The sequence below is a fragment of the Phalangium opilio genome, unplaced genomic scaffold, assembly GCF_054372755.1.
Source record: "Phalangium opilio isolate 3A_F unplaced genomic scaffold, DU_Popi_V2 ptg000013l_1, whole genome shotgun sequence".
Classification (NCBI taxonomy): domain Eukaryota; kingdom Metazoa; phylum Arthropoda; class Arachnida; order Opiliones; family Phalangiidae; genus Phalangium; species Phalangium opilio.
In genome coordinates, this window is record NW_028324148.1 from 1361091 (window position 1) to 1377387 (window position 16297).

At 39.8% G+C, this 16297-nt stretch overlaps 3 protein-coding genes across 3 annotated transcripts; 1 reads left to right on the top strand and 2 right to left on the bottom strand.

Moving 5' to 3' along the window:
- Positions 1–1484: 1484 nt before the first annotated feature.
- LOC149705429 (uncharacterized) lies at positions 1485–3168 on the top strand. Its single transcript, XM_089865020.1, has 2 exons — positions 1485–1613; positions 1742–3168. Exons 1-2 carry the CDS (start codon positions 1580–1582, stop codon positions 3166–3168), a joined length of 1461 nt encoding a protein of 486 aa, XP_089721146.1. The 5' UTR covers positions 1485–1579.
- Positions 3169–3597: 429 nt separating this feature from the next.
- LOC149705430 (uncharacterized) lies at positions 3598–4152 on the bottom strand. The gene has a single exon (XM_089865021.1). It carries the CDS (start codon positions 4150–4152, stop codon positions 3598–3600), a length of 555 nt encoding a protein of 184 aa, XP_089721147.1.
- LOC149705431 (uncharacterized) lies at positions 3833–5146 on the bottom strand. Its single transcript, XM_089862162.1, has 3 exons — positions 4793–5146; positions 4543–4713; positions 3833–4471 (listed from the first exon to the last, which is right to left on the bottom strand). Exons 1-3 carry the CDS (start codon positions 4998–5000, stop codon positions 4182–4184), a joined length of 669 nt encoding a protein of 222 aa, XP_089718288.1. The 5' UTR covers positions 5001–5146; the 3' UTR covers positions 3833–4181.
- Positions 5147–16297: the final 11151 nt, after the last annotated feature.

The window sequence follows — 16297 nt, forward strand, 5'->3', positions numbered from 1 at the left end:
AGTGATTTATGACTCACTCAAACGTGTTAAGACATTCCATCGGCTTTTTATTTATACTAAACTCGTTCAGACGCGAGGGCTTTTAGGGGCGTGGTTGAAACACTTGTATTGTTATGAATGGAATTTATTTTTTTGATTTATTGCTTTTTTAGTTGGTGACTCTTCCCACCACGAAACATTTAATTGATTCCAGGTGTTTGCCCCGTAGGCATTATCCTGACAAGTCTCTACATGTTTAAGATATTTTTGTCGCGTTACCCGAGATTAAAGTAATATTTTTAAAATACCAAAATGCAAATTCAACTAGAAATACAGTTACTAGGATGAAAGTAACTGCCAGTATTTTAATCAGGAGGCGTGGCTAAAGCGTAACGAATGGAATTTATCCCCGTCGGCTTTTTATTTATAGGTAGAATAACCTGGTGGCGGTTTTCTTGATGGCGTCAGCACTAATTTTTGATGACGTCACGTCGCTGATACCTGTAGGGATGGGCTTATGCTAGGCTTATGGTATGGTAGATCCTGAAAAGATGGGCTTATGCTAGGCTTATTCTATGGTAAATCGTTAAAGATATGCTTATGCTAGGATATTCTATGGTAGTTCCTGGTAGGTTTATACTATATTAGAGCTTGAAACATAGGCTTTTGCTAGGTTTATTCTTAGTAAATGCTGAAAAATATAGTCTTATGCTAGGTTATTCTATGGTAGATCCTGGTAGGTTTATACTATACTAGTTCTTGAACCATAGGCTTATGCTAAGTTATTCTATGATAGATCCTGAAACACTGGCTTATGCTAGGTTATTCTAGTTGTATAGGCGGAAGAATCAGAAATTGTATTAGGTTTAGAACATTTAATGACCACGAAAATCTGATTTTTCATAGAAATATTACTACAGATTTTTTCATTCGAATACTACTAAAATACCCATGAATATTGAATATAATACTGGCATTTATATAATACTACCTTAAAAAACACCAATTTTACCATGCACAAGTGCCTTATTAGAAACTAATACTGAATTTTATACGAATAATACTAAATTACACGTGATTTATATAAAATACATGCAAAAGTTATGCTGACTACTACTAAAATACACATGAATTTGATTAAATACTGGCATTTATATAATACTACCTAAAAAATCACCAAATACCTGCAAAAGTTATAGCTGACTACTACTAAAATACACATGAATATTGATTAAAATACTGGCATTTATATAATACTACCTTAAAAAACACCAATTTTACCATGCACAAGTAGCTTATTAGAAACTAATACCGATTTTCTATTCGAATAATAATACAATACTACAAGGGATTTATATAAAATACATGCAAAAGTTATTGCTGACTACTACTAAAATACACATGAATATTGAATAAAATACTAGCATTTATATTCGCAGGGAAAAGTTTCAGTAGCGTAACCTAGCGAGAAAAATTGAAAGCTTGATCTCAAGGAAACAATTGTTAAGATTTTCACGTGTTGGTAGGGTTACACGAAACTTAACTGTTCAGTTTTTACTGGTTCTTCGGTTTGGAATTTTATTCTCTGGATATTTTTGAAATGGATGAGATGCAGGTTGCTGCAGATAATAATGGTAAGCCGATTTTTCTTTTATAATTTAGAAATACAACCAAACAATCCCTATTTTGATGTAAGCCTTGCCCATAGCAATAGACTGTAATTGAGCTAGGCAAATTGCTGATACATTTAGTTTTATTTCAGTTCCTGTTTCACTCTCTCTTGTTAAAATTATGGATTACATTGGATCAAGGAAGAACTGTTTATCACAAGGGGAACAAAAATTAAAACACAACCATATTATCAAATGCAATGTTATTGGAAAATCCAAAGCATACAATACTGGTAACTGCATTCAAGCGTTGGTTCTTCAAACCTCTGGAATTGCTGATGAACCTCACAAGGTTAATCTGGATCTTAGTGATCATGATGAGTTTGATATTAGCTGTTCATGCCCAGCGGGAAGTGGAGGTTTTTGCAAACATTGCATAGCCGTGTTGCTCCTCGTAAATAGAGAAGAACAATTGCCAAAAATAATTGAGACATGCACGGATGTAAAACAAGTATGGGGTAAATTGAAAAAATCGGTGCAAGAAATGCACAAGGGTGTCCCAATTGACCAGTTATGCTGCAACGCAGCACCTAAGTATCAAATTGTTCATTTTGATGAGTCAAAACAAGAGCTCATTTTAGAATCGCTCTTAGCTAGTACAAATTATGACACAGCTCTTCAAAAGCATATTGAACCGAGCGAAAACTTTTTACGGATCAAGAAGAGACAGCGAGAGGAGAGTCATGAAGGAAAGACTTTAACAGAACATTCCATTTTAGTTAAAAATGTATCTTCTGACAAAAAGTCAACAATGACTCAGTTTTTCAATATCCTAATGGATCGAGTAGATTTTTCTCATTTAAATTTAAGTGATAAAATTGAAATTAGTCTAACCGTATTAAACGATGACGAGAAATCATTTTATGATAAAGAAGTTTGTTTATCAATTGAGAAAGCTGTCGCTATTGCCATAAAGACGGAGACTCAAAATGATCCTTTGTGGATAAAGGAAAGGAAAAAGCGTTTCACTGGCAGTATTTGTTATGAATATTACACTTATTTTCCTAAGAAAATCCGAAAAACTCTGGAGTCAAAATTTAGCGGCAACCAAAACACGCAGTATGGCATCGTAAATGAGAAACATGCTATTGATGCTTTTGAAAAGAAACTTAATGTAAAAGTTCAGAGAATTGGATTCGTTATTAACCCATCCTATCCTTTTATTGGGTGTTCCCCTGATGGAATTGTTCCTGGTAATTTAATAGAGGTGAAATGTCCAGTTTTTGGAGAAAAGGAAAATTTAGAGGCTGTCATAAAGGAAACTCCATACATCGTGAAGGGAAAAGGAATATTAACGCTAAAACCCAAGCACAAATACTATGGCCAAGTGCAACTCAATTTAGCAGTGTTAGGACTTGATAATTGTTATTTTATCATTTATTCGAAGGTAGAAAATGATTGTTGCATTATTAATGTTCCCCGCGATCAAAAATTTATTGATATTCTTTTAACCCGCCTTCAAATTACATATTTTAAGTATTTCATTCCTTCATTCCTAAAATGGAGGAAGAAACTGTGATATTACCTACTGTGAATAATTTCGGGTTCCTAAAATTAAATTGTATATTTTAAAACGAAAGAATGAATGAAAAAAAATGTAATGTTTTTAATTACGTTCTTGTGATATTATATCTGAAGTTCAGTACAAAATAAACGTCTGGTCAAAAATGCTAATTGATAATTATTTACAACTTATTTTTTAAGTCAAAAATTATAATTAGGTCTAAAGTTCTAATTGATTATTTACAAGTTTTTTGAATCAAAAATGCTAATTAACAATTACTCGCAACTTTTAAAACTTATTGTCAGCCAAAATTGGGGTAGATAAATTAATAACTGCAGATATTACTATCATCATTGAACTAGCGCAAGGCAACAAATCAAATGGCATCTTTATATTTAAGCAATTATAGGCCCTCATTCTGCCAATTGTTCGTTCCACATGCACTCAAGCGGCTGCAATTTTCGAATTCCGCAATGCTTCTGCTTTGGTAAATTGTTTTTTCTTCTTCAAAAACGGTGGTCTTATTAGTTCTAGTCCTCGCTCATTGCAAAGATTTTCTATCGCAAAACCTTTATCCACCATAATCCCATCAATGTAACTTAAACATGTATCTAATAAGTTACTTTCCTCAGTAACTTGTTGGTCAGAACATTTACCGCAGTATGCGTTGCTTACGACACCAGACGGTGCGATGACCACTAATATCTTCGTTGTGTTTCTACCTTTGTAGTGAGAATAGGTTTTAATTTTGCATTTAAGGCATGCCGGTTTTTCTACGTCCACCTCTGTACAGTCCAATACCGCTCTAGTATTTCGAAAGTATTCGAAACATTTTGGCATTCCTTGCATTATTTCATCTTTTGAAAGCCATTTCACGGCACATTCAAGAACAGAAACTAACTGTGTAAGAGTTAGTTTGAAATGATTCGAGGCTTGCACTCTACTAATTCCAAAAAGTGCTGCAACAGCTGATAACGATATTCCAAGTTTCAATTTCATAAACGTTAGAAATACCCTATCGCGTACATTCATAACAATACGACTGGGAAATTCTTTCTCCATATATCTACTATTTTATCAAATAAACCAGTGCATTGCAATCCAGTCAACGATATTATGGAGGCAGAGTTCAAAATTCCATTTGCAGCATTAACATAACAGGTGTGGTTGTCTAAGGTATTCACCATGATGGATTTATTATTTGCTTCGGAAGTCGCTTTTTCTTCATTGGACGTTCCCCCTCCGCTTTCTTCCGTTTGAACTATTGTTGTTGGCACTGTTTCATCGGATAATACTAGAGCTGATTCTTTATTTATCTCTAAAATAAATTTAATAATGCAAGTTAATTTAAATGAGATGTTCTTTAGTTGTGATGTGATCTATGCCTACCTGTAGGTTCAGCCGATGTTGAGGATTTGACCATTTGCGGCACTGCATTCCTCTTTATCAATCGTTCTAGTCTCCCACTAGCTTTATAGGTTTCCCGATCAAATTTTCTAATCGGCAAATTAACTGAAGGAACAGCCAATGGTCGAAGCCTAGGTGGGTATGATAAATGTTCTAAAATAGTAACATACAAAATTAATATCACTTTCACCAAAAACAGTATAAATTATTAAGTTCTAAATATATATATTACCTGAATGCTCAAAAATTGGTTTAGGACGATAGTCTTTTTCTTCAAAATGATGGGAGCAGACTGCCATAAATTCAGTGTGCCGTTTTCCCATTTTTAAAGCAACATCCCATTGTTTTGCTAGCTTTGGATCGCGAGGAAAATTGTGAAACCGCATTTTCTCCATTGTACCATTGTTTTTGCACCCATACACGCAGCAGTAAGTAACCATAGTTAAACTTTAACTTAATTACGAGCATATAATCAGAGAAGCAAAAGTTAAACACGCATAACCTAGGTACACCCTTGGTTTTTGTTTCCTTGACATCGCGCCATCTTGGATATCTCACTAGCGCCCCCTATAGTAACTTTTCGTAGTGAATAATACTACCTTAAAAACACCAATTTTACCATGCACAAGTGCCTTATTATATACTAATGCTGAACTTAATACAAACAATACTAAATTACACATGATTTATATAAAATGCATGCAAAGGTTATAGCTGACTACTACTAAAATACCCATTAATATTGATTAAAATACTGGCATTTATATAATACTACCTAAAAACACCAATTTTACCATGCACAAGTGGCTTATTAGAAATTAACACTGAACTTCATACGAATAATACTAAAGTACACATGAATATCGAATAAAGTACAAACATTGTTATGATGCAAAGTGAAACATACCCTTTTTTTTATGAAGCAAAAGTTGAACTATGATGCTTCCACAATTCTATTTCATCTCGAAAGTCACTGTCGTACCTGATTTAAATCTCTGGTGAATCATCTGTCCATTTGTAACACGGGCACAAGTCCTTAATCCGGTATTTCAACTCACCGCACAGTGTACAAAAGTTTCGCTCGTCAAGAAGATGTTTTCGCTCTTTATGGGTCGACATACGGATAAGGTTTTTAGATTGAACTAAAACACAACGTCTGAAGTGCGCACAGTCACGTGATGTGCAGAAATAATTTAATTGGCCGCAGTCAGGCACGTCTTTTAAAGTCCCAGCACAATGAGGGCAGTGTAGATGACCCGTACGTGGCATGGGGGCATACCCTAGTTTTTTGAGGTTTTCATGAACATTTTCGGCCATACCGAAAGAGACGTGGTCAGATTAATGAATATTACTTATTATGCTAAAAAACTAACCGATCTTAACATTTCCGAGTAAAGTATACACGAATATGGCTAGACTGTCTCACATGATTTCTATTTAGCACACATTTTAAGGGACATTTTTACCAAAACAAGAATTACATATTACGTAAGGTGCATCGGAAGAAACACTTGATTTCTTACTAGCCTTGTCACCAACCTTTCTCTCCAGAGTTCGGAAGTGAAATGACTCTCTATAGTTTACAAAATCCCCTTTTGAGCACCCAGGTGTGTGTTATATGACATTAAGGGGGGAGGAGGGATTGTAACGAAATATTGTCGTTACCAGTCTACTTTTGGGTTATAGGCTTCAGGGCTTTGAGTTAGGACGCGATGTGGAGAGTTATTGGATATGGTTCCAATTAAATGGCGACACACTGGCGGTCGTTTTGGTCTTATAAGGGGGCAGATGATAGTATCTACCTATTCTACCTACCATAACTCAAACAATTGAGACGGTGGTCTAGCGCCAAAACGCCTAGCCTTTGAGGTTAACCCTTCTCTCGTCAAACTTAGACGTCGACGCCATAGAGTCGGCGACATCCCTATCCCTCTTTGTTATTTGCAACTTCCTTTCTTTAGAAAAAGCTACCGTACCCAGAGTCAATCCCAAGTGTATAAAATAATTGTCAATGTATGTGCATGCTTTTAGCTAAAACTCGACCATAGTCAGTAGCGACCAATGTCAAGGTAATTTATCTTGTGCGCGGCGCTCGCTATAGATGTTGATGAAAAGAATAGATAGCGAGTTCTTGGGAAAGCATCCCAACGTGCTCCGGTCAACCAACTTTAGTAGTAGCAAAGGTGCGTGTATACGTGTAACCCGTACGCGCCAATCAGGGAGTGTGATTTAGGACGTCATCGTTGAAAATCACAAGTGATTGGGTACCCGAATCGTGGAAGGGGTGAAACCCCTAACGTGTGTGACCATGGGACCAGAATGCTGACCAGTGATAGGTCACCAGCATTGGTGGTGCAAATTCCAAGGCATAAAACCGGGGTACATCGCTAAAAAGAGGTATCTGAGCATGAGAGCCGAACACCAAAGAAGATCACCAGTTTTCGAGATCCTGATCAGCTCCGAGACTTGGATGATCCCGAGAAGCTAAGTTCCTGACTCTCAGAGGCAACCAGAATGACCCTGCGCTGGCCGCGAGCTAAGCAGGTGCCGACGAGAGGATAGACCCCGTTCCTCGCCAGACACTGTCTCTCTTCACTCTTTTTTACAACGCCATCCAATCCCTAAATTGGCACTCCCTGAGTTCGACGATTCCTCTCGATATCGCAACGACCGAAGCCACCGCCCGTCAACACAGTGATGAGTACTTTTGACAATACCGTGAGTGTGTATACTTGTAAATAGACGAGATAGATATCGCGCTAAGTATTTATGACATTGTCGAGAGTGCATGCTGCATGTTTCATTTTGAGGGTAAATTGTAAAATGTATATAACTTTATTGTAGTAGTCCATATATTAGTAGTTGTAGTAGTTTAGGGTAATGGCCAATAGTTTAATAATCAGTCAATTAATAATAGTAGTTAATTAATAATAGTAGTTAATTAATAGTAGTAGTTAATTACTAATAGTAGTAGTTTTGTGGAACAGTATGAATAGTAGAACTGCGTTTTGTTTATCGAATAAATATTGACTCTTGGTACGGATTTAACGTCTCCTGATTTACTCACACCCTCTAAACATTTGCTCTTGGTAGTAGTAGGTACTAATGTCAACGCTAGGTTTCGCTAGACCGCTAGTAGTAGAAAATAGCGCTACATTTTGGGGGCCCAGCCGGGATAATCTCCCTATGCCAGTCAAACTAGTACGGAGATTTCCGATAACTCTTCAGAATTTAAAAGTATGCTTTTAGGAGGTATGTGTTGTGTAGTGGATTAATTCATGAAGGAGGATCGGGTGGACCATTCAACATGTAAGCCGTAATTGGGCCTTTGTTCTAGCTGTTCTGATTGCATTAAGTCGTTTAAAGAATCACAAGCTATAGGTAGAGCTGTGAGGGCACAGAATAGATATAGTAGTAGAAACATGAGTACAGACCCAAACGCGTTAAACGGATCTAGTGGTGTTTTGGTGTGAGGTAGCCTTAGCCAGGGAGCGTTAGGAAACTCAATGGCTGGCGCGATCGTAACTAGTAGTAGCGTGGTTCTCCCGCCCGCACCTATTCCAATTGTAATAACTCCATCTAGTGGTCAAAATATAATAGCTCCATCTAGTGGTCAAAATATAATAGCTCCATCTAGTGGTCAAAATATAGTAGCAAGCTCTAGTTTAGTAGCACAAACTAGTGCAGGTGTTGTCGTAACACCTACTTCCAGTCTCGGTACCGCCCCGATCACTTCGGTAATTAATCCCACACCGTCACTAAATATGTCACTTGTATCCCCTCAAACCATAGTAGCCCTTCAGGTACAAATAGCGAATTTAAGTGCGCAATTGCAGTTAATAATACAAGCCCAGCAGGCTGCCACACAACTTGGCGCTCCGTCCTTGGGGGTAAATAGTCAACCCCCTTCGACTCAGAGTGGTCAACTAGCTTTGGTTCACCAAAACCAAACTATTCCTCAAATAGTAGCTCCGAATAGTCAAAATATTCCTTTGGTAGTAGGCACCGGTAGCAATAGCTCTGTGGGGAACCCTTTATTAACTCCTGGTAGTAACCATTCAGCCATGGCCGCATCCAGTACACACCAATACAGGATGCCAAAGATAAATTCGCCCGTTTTCTCAGGGAAACCGGATGAAATGAGCACAAAAGATTTTCTAGTCAAGATTAGGCAGATTAGAGAAACATTGGGGATGGGCGACGCTCTTTTTATTCAGACCTGGGTACCACAAATGTTTATCGGCCCAGCTTTAGATTGGTGGCAAGCTGCCAACCAAACCCTTGGATTTTAGTGATTTACAGGCTAAAATGAAAAAAGAATTTGCTTATCAAATAAACGACTCGGTACTGAACGAGCAATTGATAAATAGAAAGCAAAATAACGGTGAAGGAGTAAGAGACTACATAAATAGCATGCGAGGCATCCTTCTTCAAATGCAGAACACCCTACCCCCCGATCGACAGGTAGAATCCGTTTTTCGTAACATGCGAAAGGATTTAAAACCTTTTAAACCACCAAATCTTTCGCCATCATTAGCGACCTTCTAGAAGCCGCTGTGAAAGTAGAACTCTCGCGAGGAATAGGCGGGGGTTCGACGCGAGAAGAGGGGAATCCTGAAGGAAATAGTAGTAACGGTAGGGACCACCCAAAGACACACCATTCCAAGAGACGTCATTTCCACGGCAACCTTAATCAGGTGGCTAGCCAAAATGTTAGCAGTGAGAATCGTTTCGTTTTAAGATGTCTCAATTGTAACAAGGAGGGTCACAAAACCCCTAACTGCCCGACTACCCGACTATCACCTGTTCAAAATGCAATGAAAAGGGACACATACAACGTTTCTGTCCTAATATGGAATCGGGAAACGTACAAGGGGGCGGGTCCAGAGTGCCCCCCCCAAAGAAAGTAGATGAAGTTAGGAGATTTAGCCCCTTCGCCATAGATTGCAATCATGTGTCAGACGATAGTAGTAAACAACGTTGTTTAATTGAAATAAAAGTAGCCGGAATTCCCACTATAGCCTTACTGGATTCAGGAAGTTCCGCTACCTTAATTGATAGAAATATTAGTAGTAGCTTAGAGCAATTAAACTTAAAGTAGCTAATAAGAAATCAATGTTAGCTACAGAAATAATAAGCGTTCCCCTGGAACTCCCAGGAAGAACTCTGACACATGAGGCGATCGTACTCGATGGCCTGGCGTATCCCTGTATTTTCGGTTTAGATTTTCTAAAACGATCAGGCATGACAGTAAGCTACGGTCAGTTGAGTTGGTGTTGGGACGTTAACCCCACCGCCTGGTATGACTTCCATAATTGCGGAATTAATTATAATCTTGCCGAATGCAATTTATTCGAAGATGAGGATTTTGATTCTGAAGCGATTAACCAGGCGCTGGGAGAAGCACCCATAGACGGGGAAAAACGTGATAGATTAAGAGCGCTCATTTACAAATTTAAAAGTGTATTTTCCTCAAAACCAGGTCTAACAAAATCCGCTGAGCATTTTGTTAACACGGGCGATAGTATGCCAATAGCGTGTCCTCCATATAGATTCTCCCCGCACAAGAGGGAAATAATAGATGGAATTGTGAAGGAAATGTTAGATATGGGGTTGATAGAACCATGTAGTAGTCCGTGGTGCGCCCCAACGTTAGTAGTAGGTAAAAGTGATGGAAAATACCGGTTAGTTATTGATTATCGTAAAGTAAATGCAGTAACTCGTAAGGATTCATATCCACTGCCTAGAATAGAGGATATTTTGGAATCAGTAAAAGCGTCAGAATATATCACGGTTTTAGATATGAGATCAGGGTATTGGCAGGTGCCCCTTAATGAGAAAAGTCGTGATACGTGCTCCTTCGTAACCCATAGTGGGATTTATCGACCCAAGGTCATGATGTTTGGGCTTTCCAATGGACCCGCGACCTTTCAAAGGTTAGTTAAAAACTTGTTTGGTTCCCTAGCAAAGGAGGGCGTATTTGATTATTTTGACGATTTGTACATAGTGTCTGATACATTCGAACAACACTTAAATAGTCTAGAAGCAGTGTTAACCATCTTAAAAGATGACGGCTTAACAGTCAAATCGTCAAAAACTCAATTTTGTAGAAAGAAGGCGCATATTTTAGGCCACTTAGTGTCTAAGGAAGGTATAGAGGTAGACCCCGCAAAGATCAGCGCGATAAAAGATTACCCCTACCGCGTACTGTCAGACAGTTGCGAAGATTTTTGGGAATGGCGGGTTTCTATAGACGCTTTCTCGGACGCTTTATTCAAAAGTTCGCTGACATAGCTACCCCTTTATTTCACTTAACACATGAAAACGTAAGTTGGCAGTGGGGACCGGAACAACAGAAGGCGTTCGAAACCCTCAAGGAGAAATTGACAACCGCCCCTATTATTGCCTCTCCGAATTTTAAGCTCCCATTCCGTTTGTACACTGACGCTTCAGGAGTCGGTCTTGGCGCATTGTTAATTCAAAAAATAGATGGGAAAGATAGGGTGGTCCAGTACGCCAGTAAAACGTTAGACGCTGCGCAAAGAAAACTTTCCGCGACAGAAAGAGAGTGTTTAGCCATTATATGGGCTATCACCGAAAAGTTTAGAGTTTACCTAGAGGGCGCACACTTTGAAGTTATTACGGACCATAAGTCGCTCGAGTGGTTGAAAAGCGCGAAGGATCCTACCGGTAAGTTCACGAGGTGGAGTACTAGACTTCAACCTTTTGACTTTAAAATAGTATACATTCCCGGTAAAAATAACATACTAGCAGACGCGCTGTCTAGAATACCAGAGTCCAATCAACCTGAGACTGAAAACATAGTAGCCTCGGTTGAGTTAGTCACTCCCGAGTCGGACGCGATTATCCTAGATAGAGAATTGATAATTGACGAGCAGCGGTCAGATAGTAGAATTAGCCGTCTTTTGTTCTTTCTGGAGGAAGGTTCAACTGGCACTAACGACAACATAGGAAATTGGGTGAAAAGAGTAGCACCCTCCTGTAAATTAGTTGACGGAATCGTTTATAGAAACGTTACTCCAATAGTAGGTCAACCGGGAGATTTGAATAGTGGTGCCCCTAATGGCGAAAATAGTAGTAAACGTCAAGGGATTGTCGATTCAGATAGTAGTAGTACCCCAAACGGCGACAATAGTAGTAAAAGCCTCGGGTCAAAATCCTTTTGTATAGTAGTCCCCAAAAACCTAGTCAAAGTTGTAATGTCCGCTTGCGACGATATACCATCGTCTGGTCATCAGGGAAATAGTAAAACATTGGAAAGAATTCGCAAATATTATACGTGGGAAGGTATGACGAAAGATGTTTGTAGTTTCGTCAAATCCTGTAAAATTTGTCAGGAACACAAGTCCCCACCAATAAAACCAGCCGGTTTTATGAAATCTGCGGAACCGTCCCAACCATGGGAAGTAATTGGGATCGATTTAAAAGGGGAATATCCCCGAAATAAAAAGGGAAATAGCCAAATTCTAGTAGTTTTGGATTATGCAACCAAATGGGTAGAAGCGTTTCCTTTGAAGAAGGCAACAGCTAAAAACATCGCGACAATTTTAGTAAATCAGGTGTTCTCCCGCTTCGGCGTACCAAAAAGGATCTTATCAGATTCAGGTCCTCAGTTTGTCGGTAGCCTAATGCGTGAAGTTTGCGAACTCTTTGACATTAAACAACGCTTTACGTCTTTGTATTCGCATCAATCCAACCAAACGGAGAGAGCGAATAGAAATTTGGGCATGATGCTCAAATGCTATGTCAAGGAGAGTCATCAATACTGGGATGAGGGATTGCAACAGTTTGTTATGGCCCTCCGTTCCTCTAAAAATGAATCTACTGGCTACACGCCATCATTTTTAAACTTTGGTAGGGAAATTAGAGAACCACCCATAATGAATGTTGACAATACCCAAATCTCAAAGGCCTGCGAGTCCGTAGATCCCCTTCGCAGAGCAGATATAATTTCGAACGCGATTAAGGCAGCACAGGAAAATCTAGTAGTAGCTCAAGAGAAGAACGCTGTCCTTCACAATAAAAAGAAAAGAGAGTTTGAATTTGAGGAGGGAGACATAGTGCTAAAGAAGACCCACTACCAATCGTCAGCCGGTGAGAGGTTTTCCGCGAAGTTGGCCAAAGGGTGGGAAGGACCCTTCGTGATTGATAAAAAACTTTCCTCTTACACTTATAAACTGAGATCTGTTGATAGTAGCCAACAGTTAAAGGGTACCTTTAATCTAAGGGAACTGAAGCTCTATACAGAGCGTGACCAAGACAAAGATTCTAAGGTTGACCCCCCTGAGAATAAAATCCCTGAGAAAAGGCGTAAAAAGAAACCAGAAATTGTTCGATCTCCAGCGGACAGTGGTTTCCATATGAATTTGCGTTCCCGCAAATAACCTTTGATGGCCTGGCTGAACTGTGTGAGAAGAAAAGTTTATTTCGTGACCCTCACATTATGGGAAAGGTACACTCCCAGAAATTGTGACTACCGCCGTAGCATAGATTCGCCTAAGCCCTGTATAATCTGTAAATATGTATATCTCTTCATAATTAGTGTTACTTTCCATGCAAAAATTTTTTTTGGGTTGGTGCTTCCTAGCCTGTCGAGGTCGTTCGGCGCTATGGAGGGGGGAGTGTAACGAAATATTGTCGTTACCAGTCTACTTTTGGGTTATAGGCTTCTGGGCTTTGAGTTAGGACGCCATGTGGAGAGTTATTGGAAATGGTTCCAATTAAATGGCGACACACTGGCGGTCGTTTAGGTCTTATAAGGGGTCAGATGATAGTATCTACCTATTCTTCCTACCATAACACAAACAATTGAGACGGTGGTCTAGCGCCAAAACGCCTAGCCTTTGAGGTTAACCCTTCTCTCGTCAAACTTAGACGTCGACGCCATAGAGTCGGCGCCATCCCTATCCCTCTTTGTTATTTGCAACTTCCTTTCTTTAGAAAAAGCTACCGTACCCAGAGTCAATCCCAAGTGTATAAAATAATTGTCAATGTATGTGCATGCTTTTAGCTAAAACTCGACCATAGTCAGTAGCGACCAATGTCAAGGTAATTTATCTTGTGCGCGGCGCTCGCTATAAATGTTGATGAAAAGAATAGATAGCGAGTTCTTGGGAAAGCATCCCAACGTGCTCCGGTCAACCAACTTTAGTAGTAGCAAAGGTGCGTGTATACGTGTAACCCGTACGCGTCAATCAGGGAGTGTGATTTAGGACGTCATCGTTGAAAATCACAAGTGATTGGGTACCCGAATCGTGGAAGGGGTGAAACCCCTCACGTGTGTGACCATGGGACCAGAATGCTGACCAGTGATAGGTCACCAGCATTGGTGGTGCAAATTCCATGGCATAAAACCGGGGTACATCGCTAAAAAGAGGTATCTGAGCATGAGAGCCGAACACCAAAGAAGATCACCAGTTTTCGAGATCCTGATCAGCTCCGAGACTTGGATGATCCCGAGAAGCTAAGTTCCTGACTCTCGAGGCAACCAGAATGACCCTGCGCTGGCCGCGAGCTAAGAAGGTGCCGACGGGAGGATAGACCCCGTTCCTCGCCAGACATTCTCTCTCTCTCTTCACTCTTTTTTACAACGCCATCCAATCCCTAAATTGGCACTCCCTGAGTTCGACGATTCCTCTCGATATCGTAACGACCGAAGCCACCGCCCGTCAACACAGTGATGAGTACTTTTGACAAAACCGCGAGTGTGTATACTTGTAAAAAGACGAGTTAGATATCGCGCTTAGTATTTATGACATTGGTCGAGAGTGCATGCTGCATGTTTCATTTTGAGGGTAAATTGTAAAATGTAAATAACTTTATTGTAGTAGTCGATATATTAGTAGTTGTAGTAGTTTAGGGTAATGGCCAATAGTTTAATAATCAGTCAATTAATAATAGTAGTTAATTAATAATAGTAGTTAATTAATAATAGTAGTTAATTAATAATGGTAGTTAATTAATAATAGTAGTAGTTTTGTGGAACAGTATGAATAGTAGAACTGTGTTTTGTTTATCGAATAAATATTGACTCTTGGTACGGATTTAACGTCTCCTGATTTACTCACACCCTCTAAACATTTGCTCTTAGTAGTAGTAGGTACTAATGTCAACGCTAGGTTTCGCTAGACCGCTAGTAGTAGAAAATAGCGCTACATTTTGGGGGCCCAGCCGGGATAATCTCCCTATGCCAGTCAAACTAGTACGGAGATTTCCGATAACTCTTCAGAATTTAAAAGTATGCTTTTAGGAGGTATGTGTTGTGTAGTGGATTAATTCATGAAGGAGGATCGGGTGGACCATTCAACATGTAAGCCGCAATTGGGCCTTTGTTCTAGCTGTTCTGATTGCATTAAGTCGTTTAAGAATCACAAGCTATAGGTAGAGCTGTGAGGGCACAGAATAGATATAGTAGTAGAAACATGAGTACAGACCCAAACGCGTTAAACGGATCTAGTGGTGTTTTGGTGTGAGGTAGCCTTAGCCAGGGAGCGTTAGGAAACTCAATGGCTGGCGCGATCGTAACTAGTAGTAGCGTGGTTCCCCCGCCCGCACCTATTCCAATTGTAATAGCTCCATCTAGTGGTCAAAATATAATAGCTCCATCTAGTGGTCAAAATATAATAGCTCCATCTAGTGGTCAAAATATAATAGCTCCATCTAGTGGTCAAAATATAGTAGCAAGCTCTAGTTTAGTAGCACAAACTAGTGCAGGTGTTGTCGTAACACCTACTTCCAGTCTCGGTACCGCCCCGATCACTTCGGTAATTAATCCCACACCGTCACTAAATATGTCACTTGTATCCCGTCAAACCATAGTAGCCCTTCAGGCACAAATAGCGAATTTAAGTGCGCAATTGCAGTTAATAATACAAGCCCAGCAGGCTGCCACACAACTTGGTGCTCCTTCCTTGGGGGGTAAATAGTCAACCCCCTTCGACTCAGAGTAGTCAACCAGCTTTGGTTCACCAAAACCAAACTATTCCTCAAATAGTAGCTCCGAATAGTCAAAATATTCCTTTGGTAGTAGGAACCGGTAGCAATAGCTCTGTGGGGAACCCTTTATTAACTCCTGGTAGTAACCATTCAGCCATGGCCGCATCCAGTACGCATCAATACAGGATGCCAAAGATAAATTCGCCCGTTTTCTCAGGGAAACCGGATGAAATGAGCACAAAAGATTTTCTAGTCAAGATTAGGCAGATTAGAGAAACATTGGGGATGGGCGACGCTCTTTTTATTCAGACCTGGGTACCACAAATGTTTATCGGCCCAGCTTTAGATTGGTGGCAAGCACTGCCCACCAAACCCTTGGATTTTAGTGATTTACAGGCTAAAATGAAAAAAGAATTTGCTTATCAAATAAACGACTCGGTACTGAACGAGAAATTGATAAATAGAAAGCAAAATAACGGTGAGGGAGTAAGAGACTACAAAAATAGCATGCGAGGCATCCTTCTTCAAATGCAGAACACCCTACCCCCCGATCGACAGGTAGAATCCGTTTTTCGTAACATGCGAAAGGATTTAAAACCTTTTAAACCACCAAATCTTTCGCCACCATTAGCGACCTTCTAGAAGCCGCTGTGAAAGTAGAACTCTCGCGAGGAATAGGCGGGGGTTCGACGCGAGAAGAGGGGAATCCTGAAGGAAATAGTAGTAACGGTAGGGACCACCCAAAGAGACACCATTCCAAGAGACGTCATTTCCACGGTAA

Excerpts from the sequence above, each read along its gene's own strand:
- LOC149705429 (XM_089865020.1), top strand. The coding sequence starts at position 1,580 with ATGGATGAGATGCAGGTTGCTGCAGATAATAATG. Across the intron at positions 1,614-1,741 it reads GGTTGCTGCAGATAATAATG|TTCCTGTTTCACTCTCTCTT; the intron begins GTAAGCCGATTT and ends GTTTTATTTCAG.
- LOC149705430 (XM_089865021.1), bottom strand. The coding sequence starts at position 4,152 with ATGAAATTGAAACTTGGAATATCGTTATCAGCTGTTGCAGCACTTTTT.
- LOC149705431 (XM_089862162.1), bottom strand. The coding sequence starts at position 5,000 with ATGGTTACTTACTGCTGCGTGTATGGGTGCAAAAACAATGGTACAATG. Across the intron at positions 4,714-4,792 it reads ACCAATTTTTGAGCATTCAG|AACATTTATCATACCCACCT; the intron begins GTAATATATATA and ends TTACTATTTTAG. Across the intron at positions 4,472-4,542 it reads AACATCGGCTGAACCTACAG|AGATAAATAAAGAATCAGCT; the intron begins GTAGGCATAGAT and ends AATTTATTTTAG.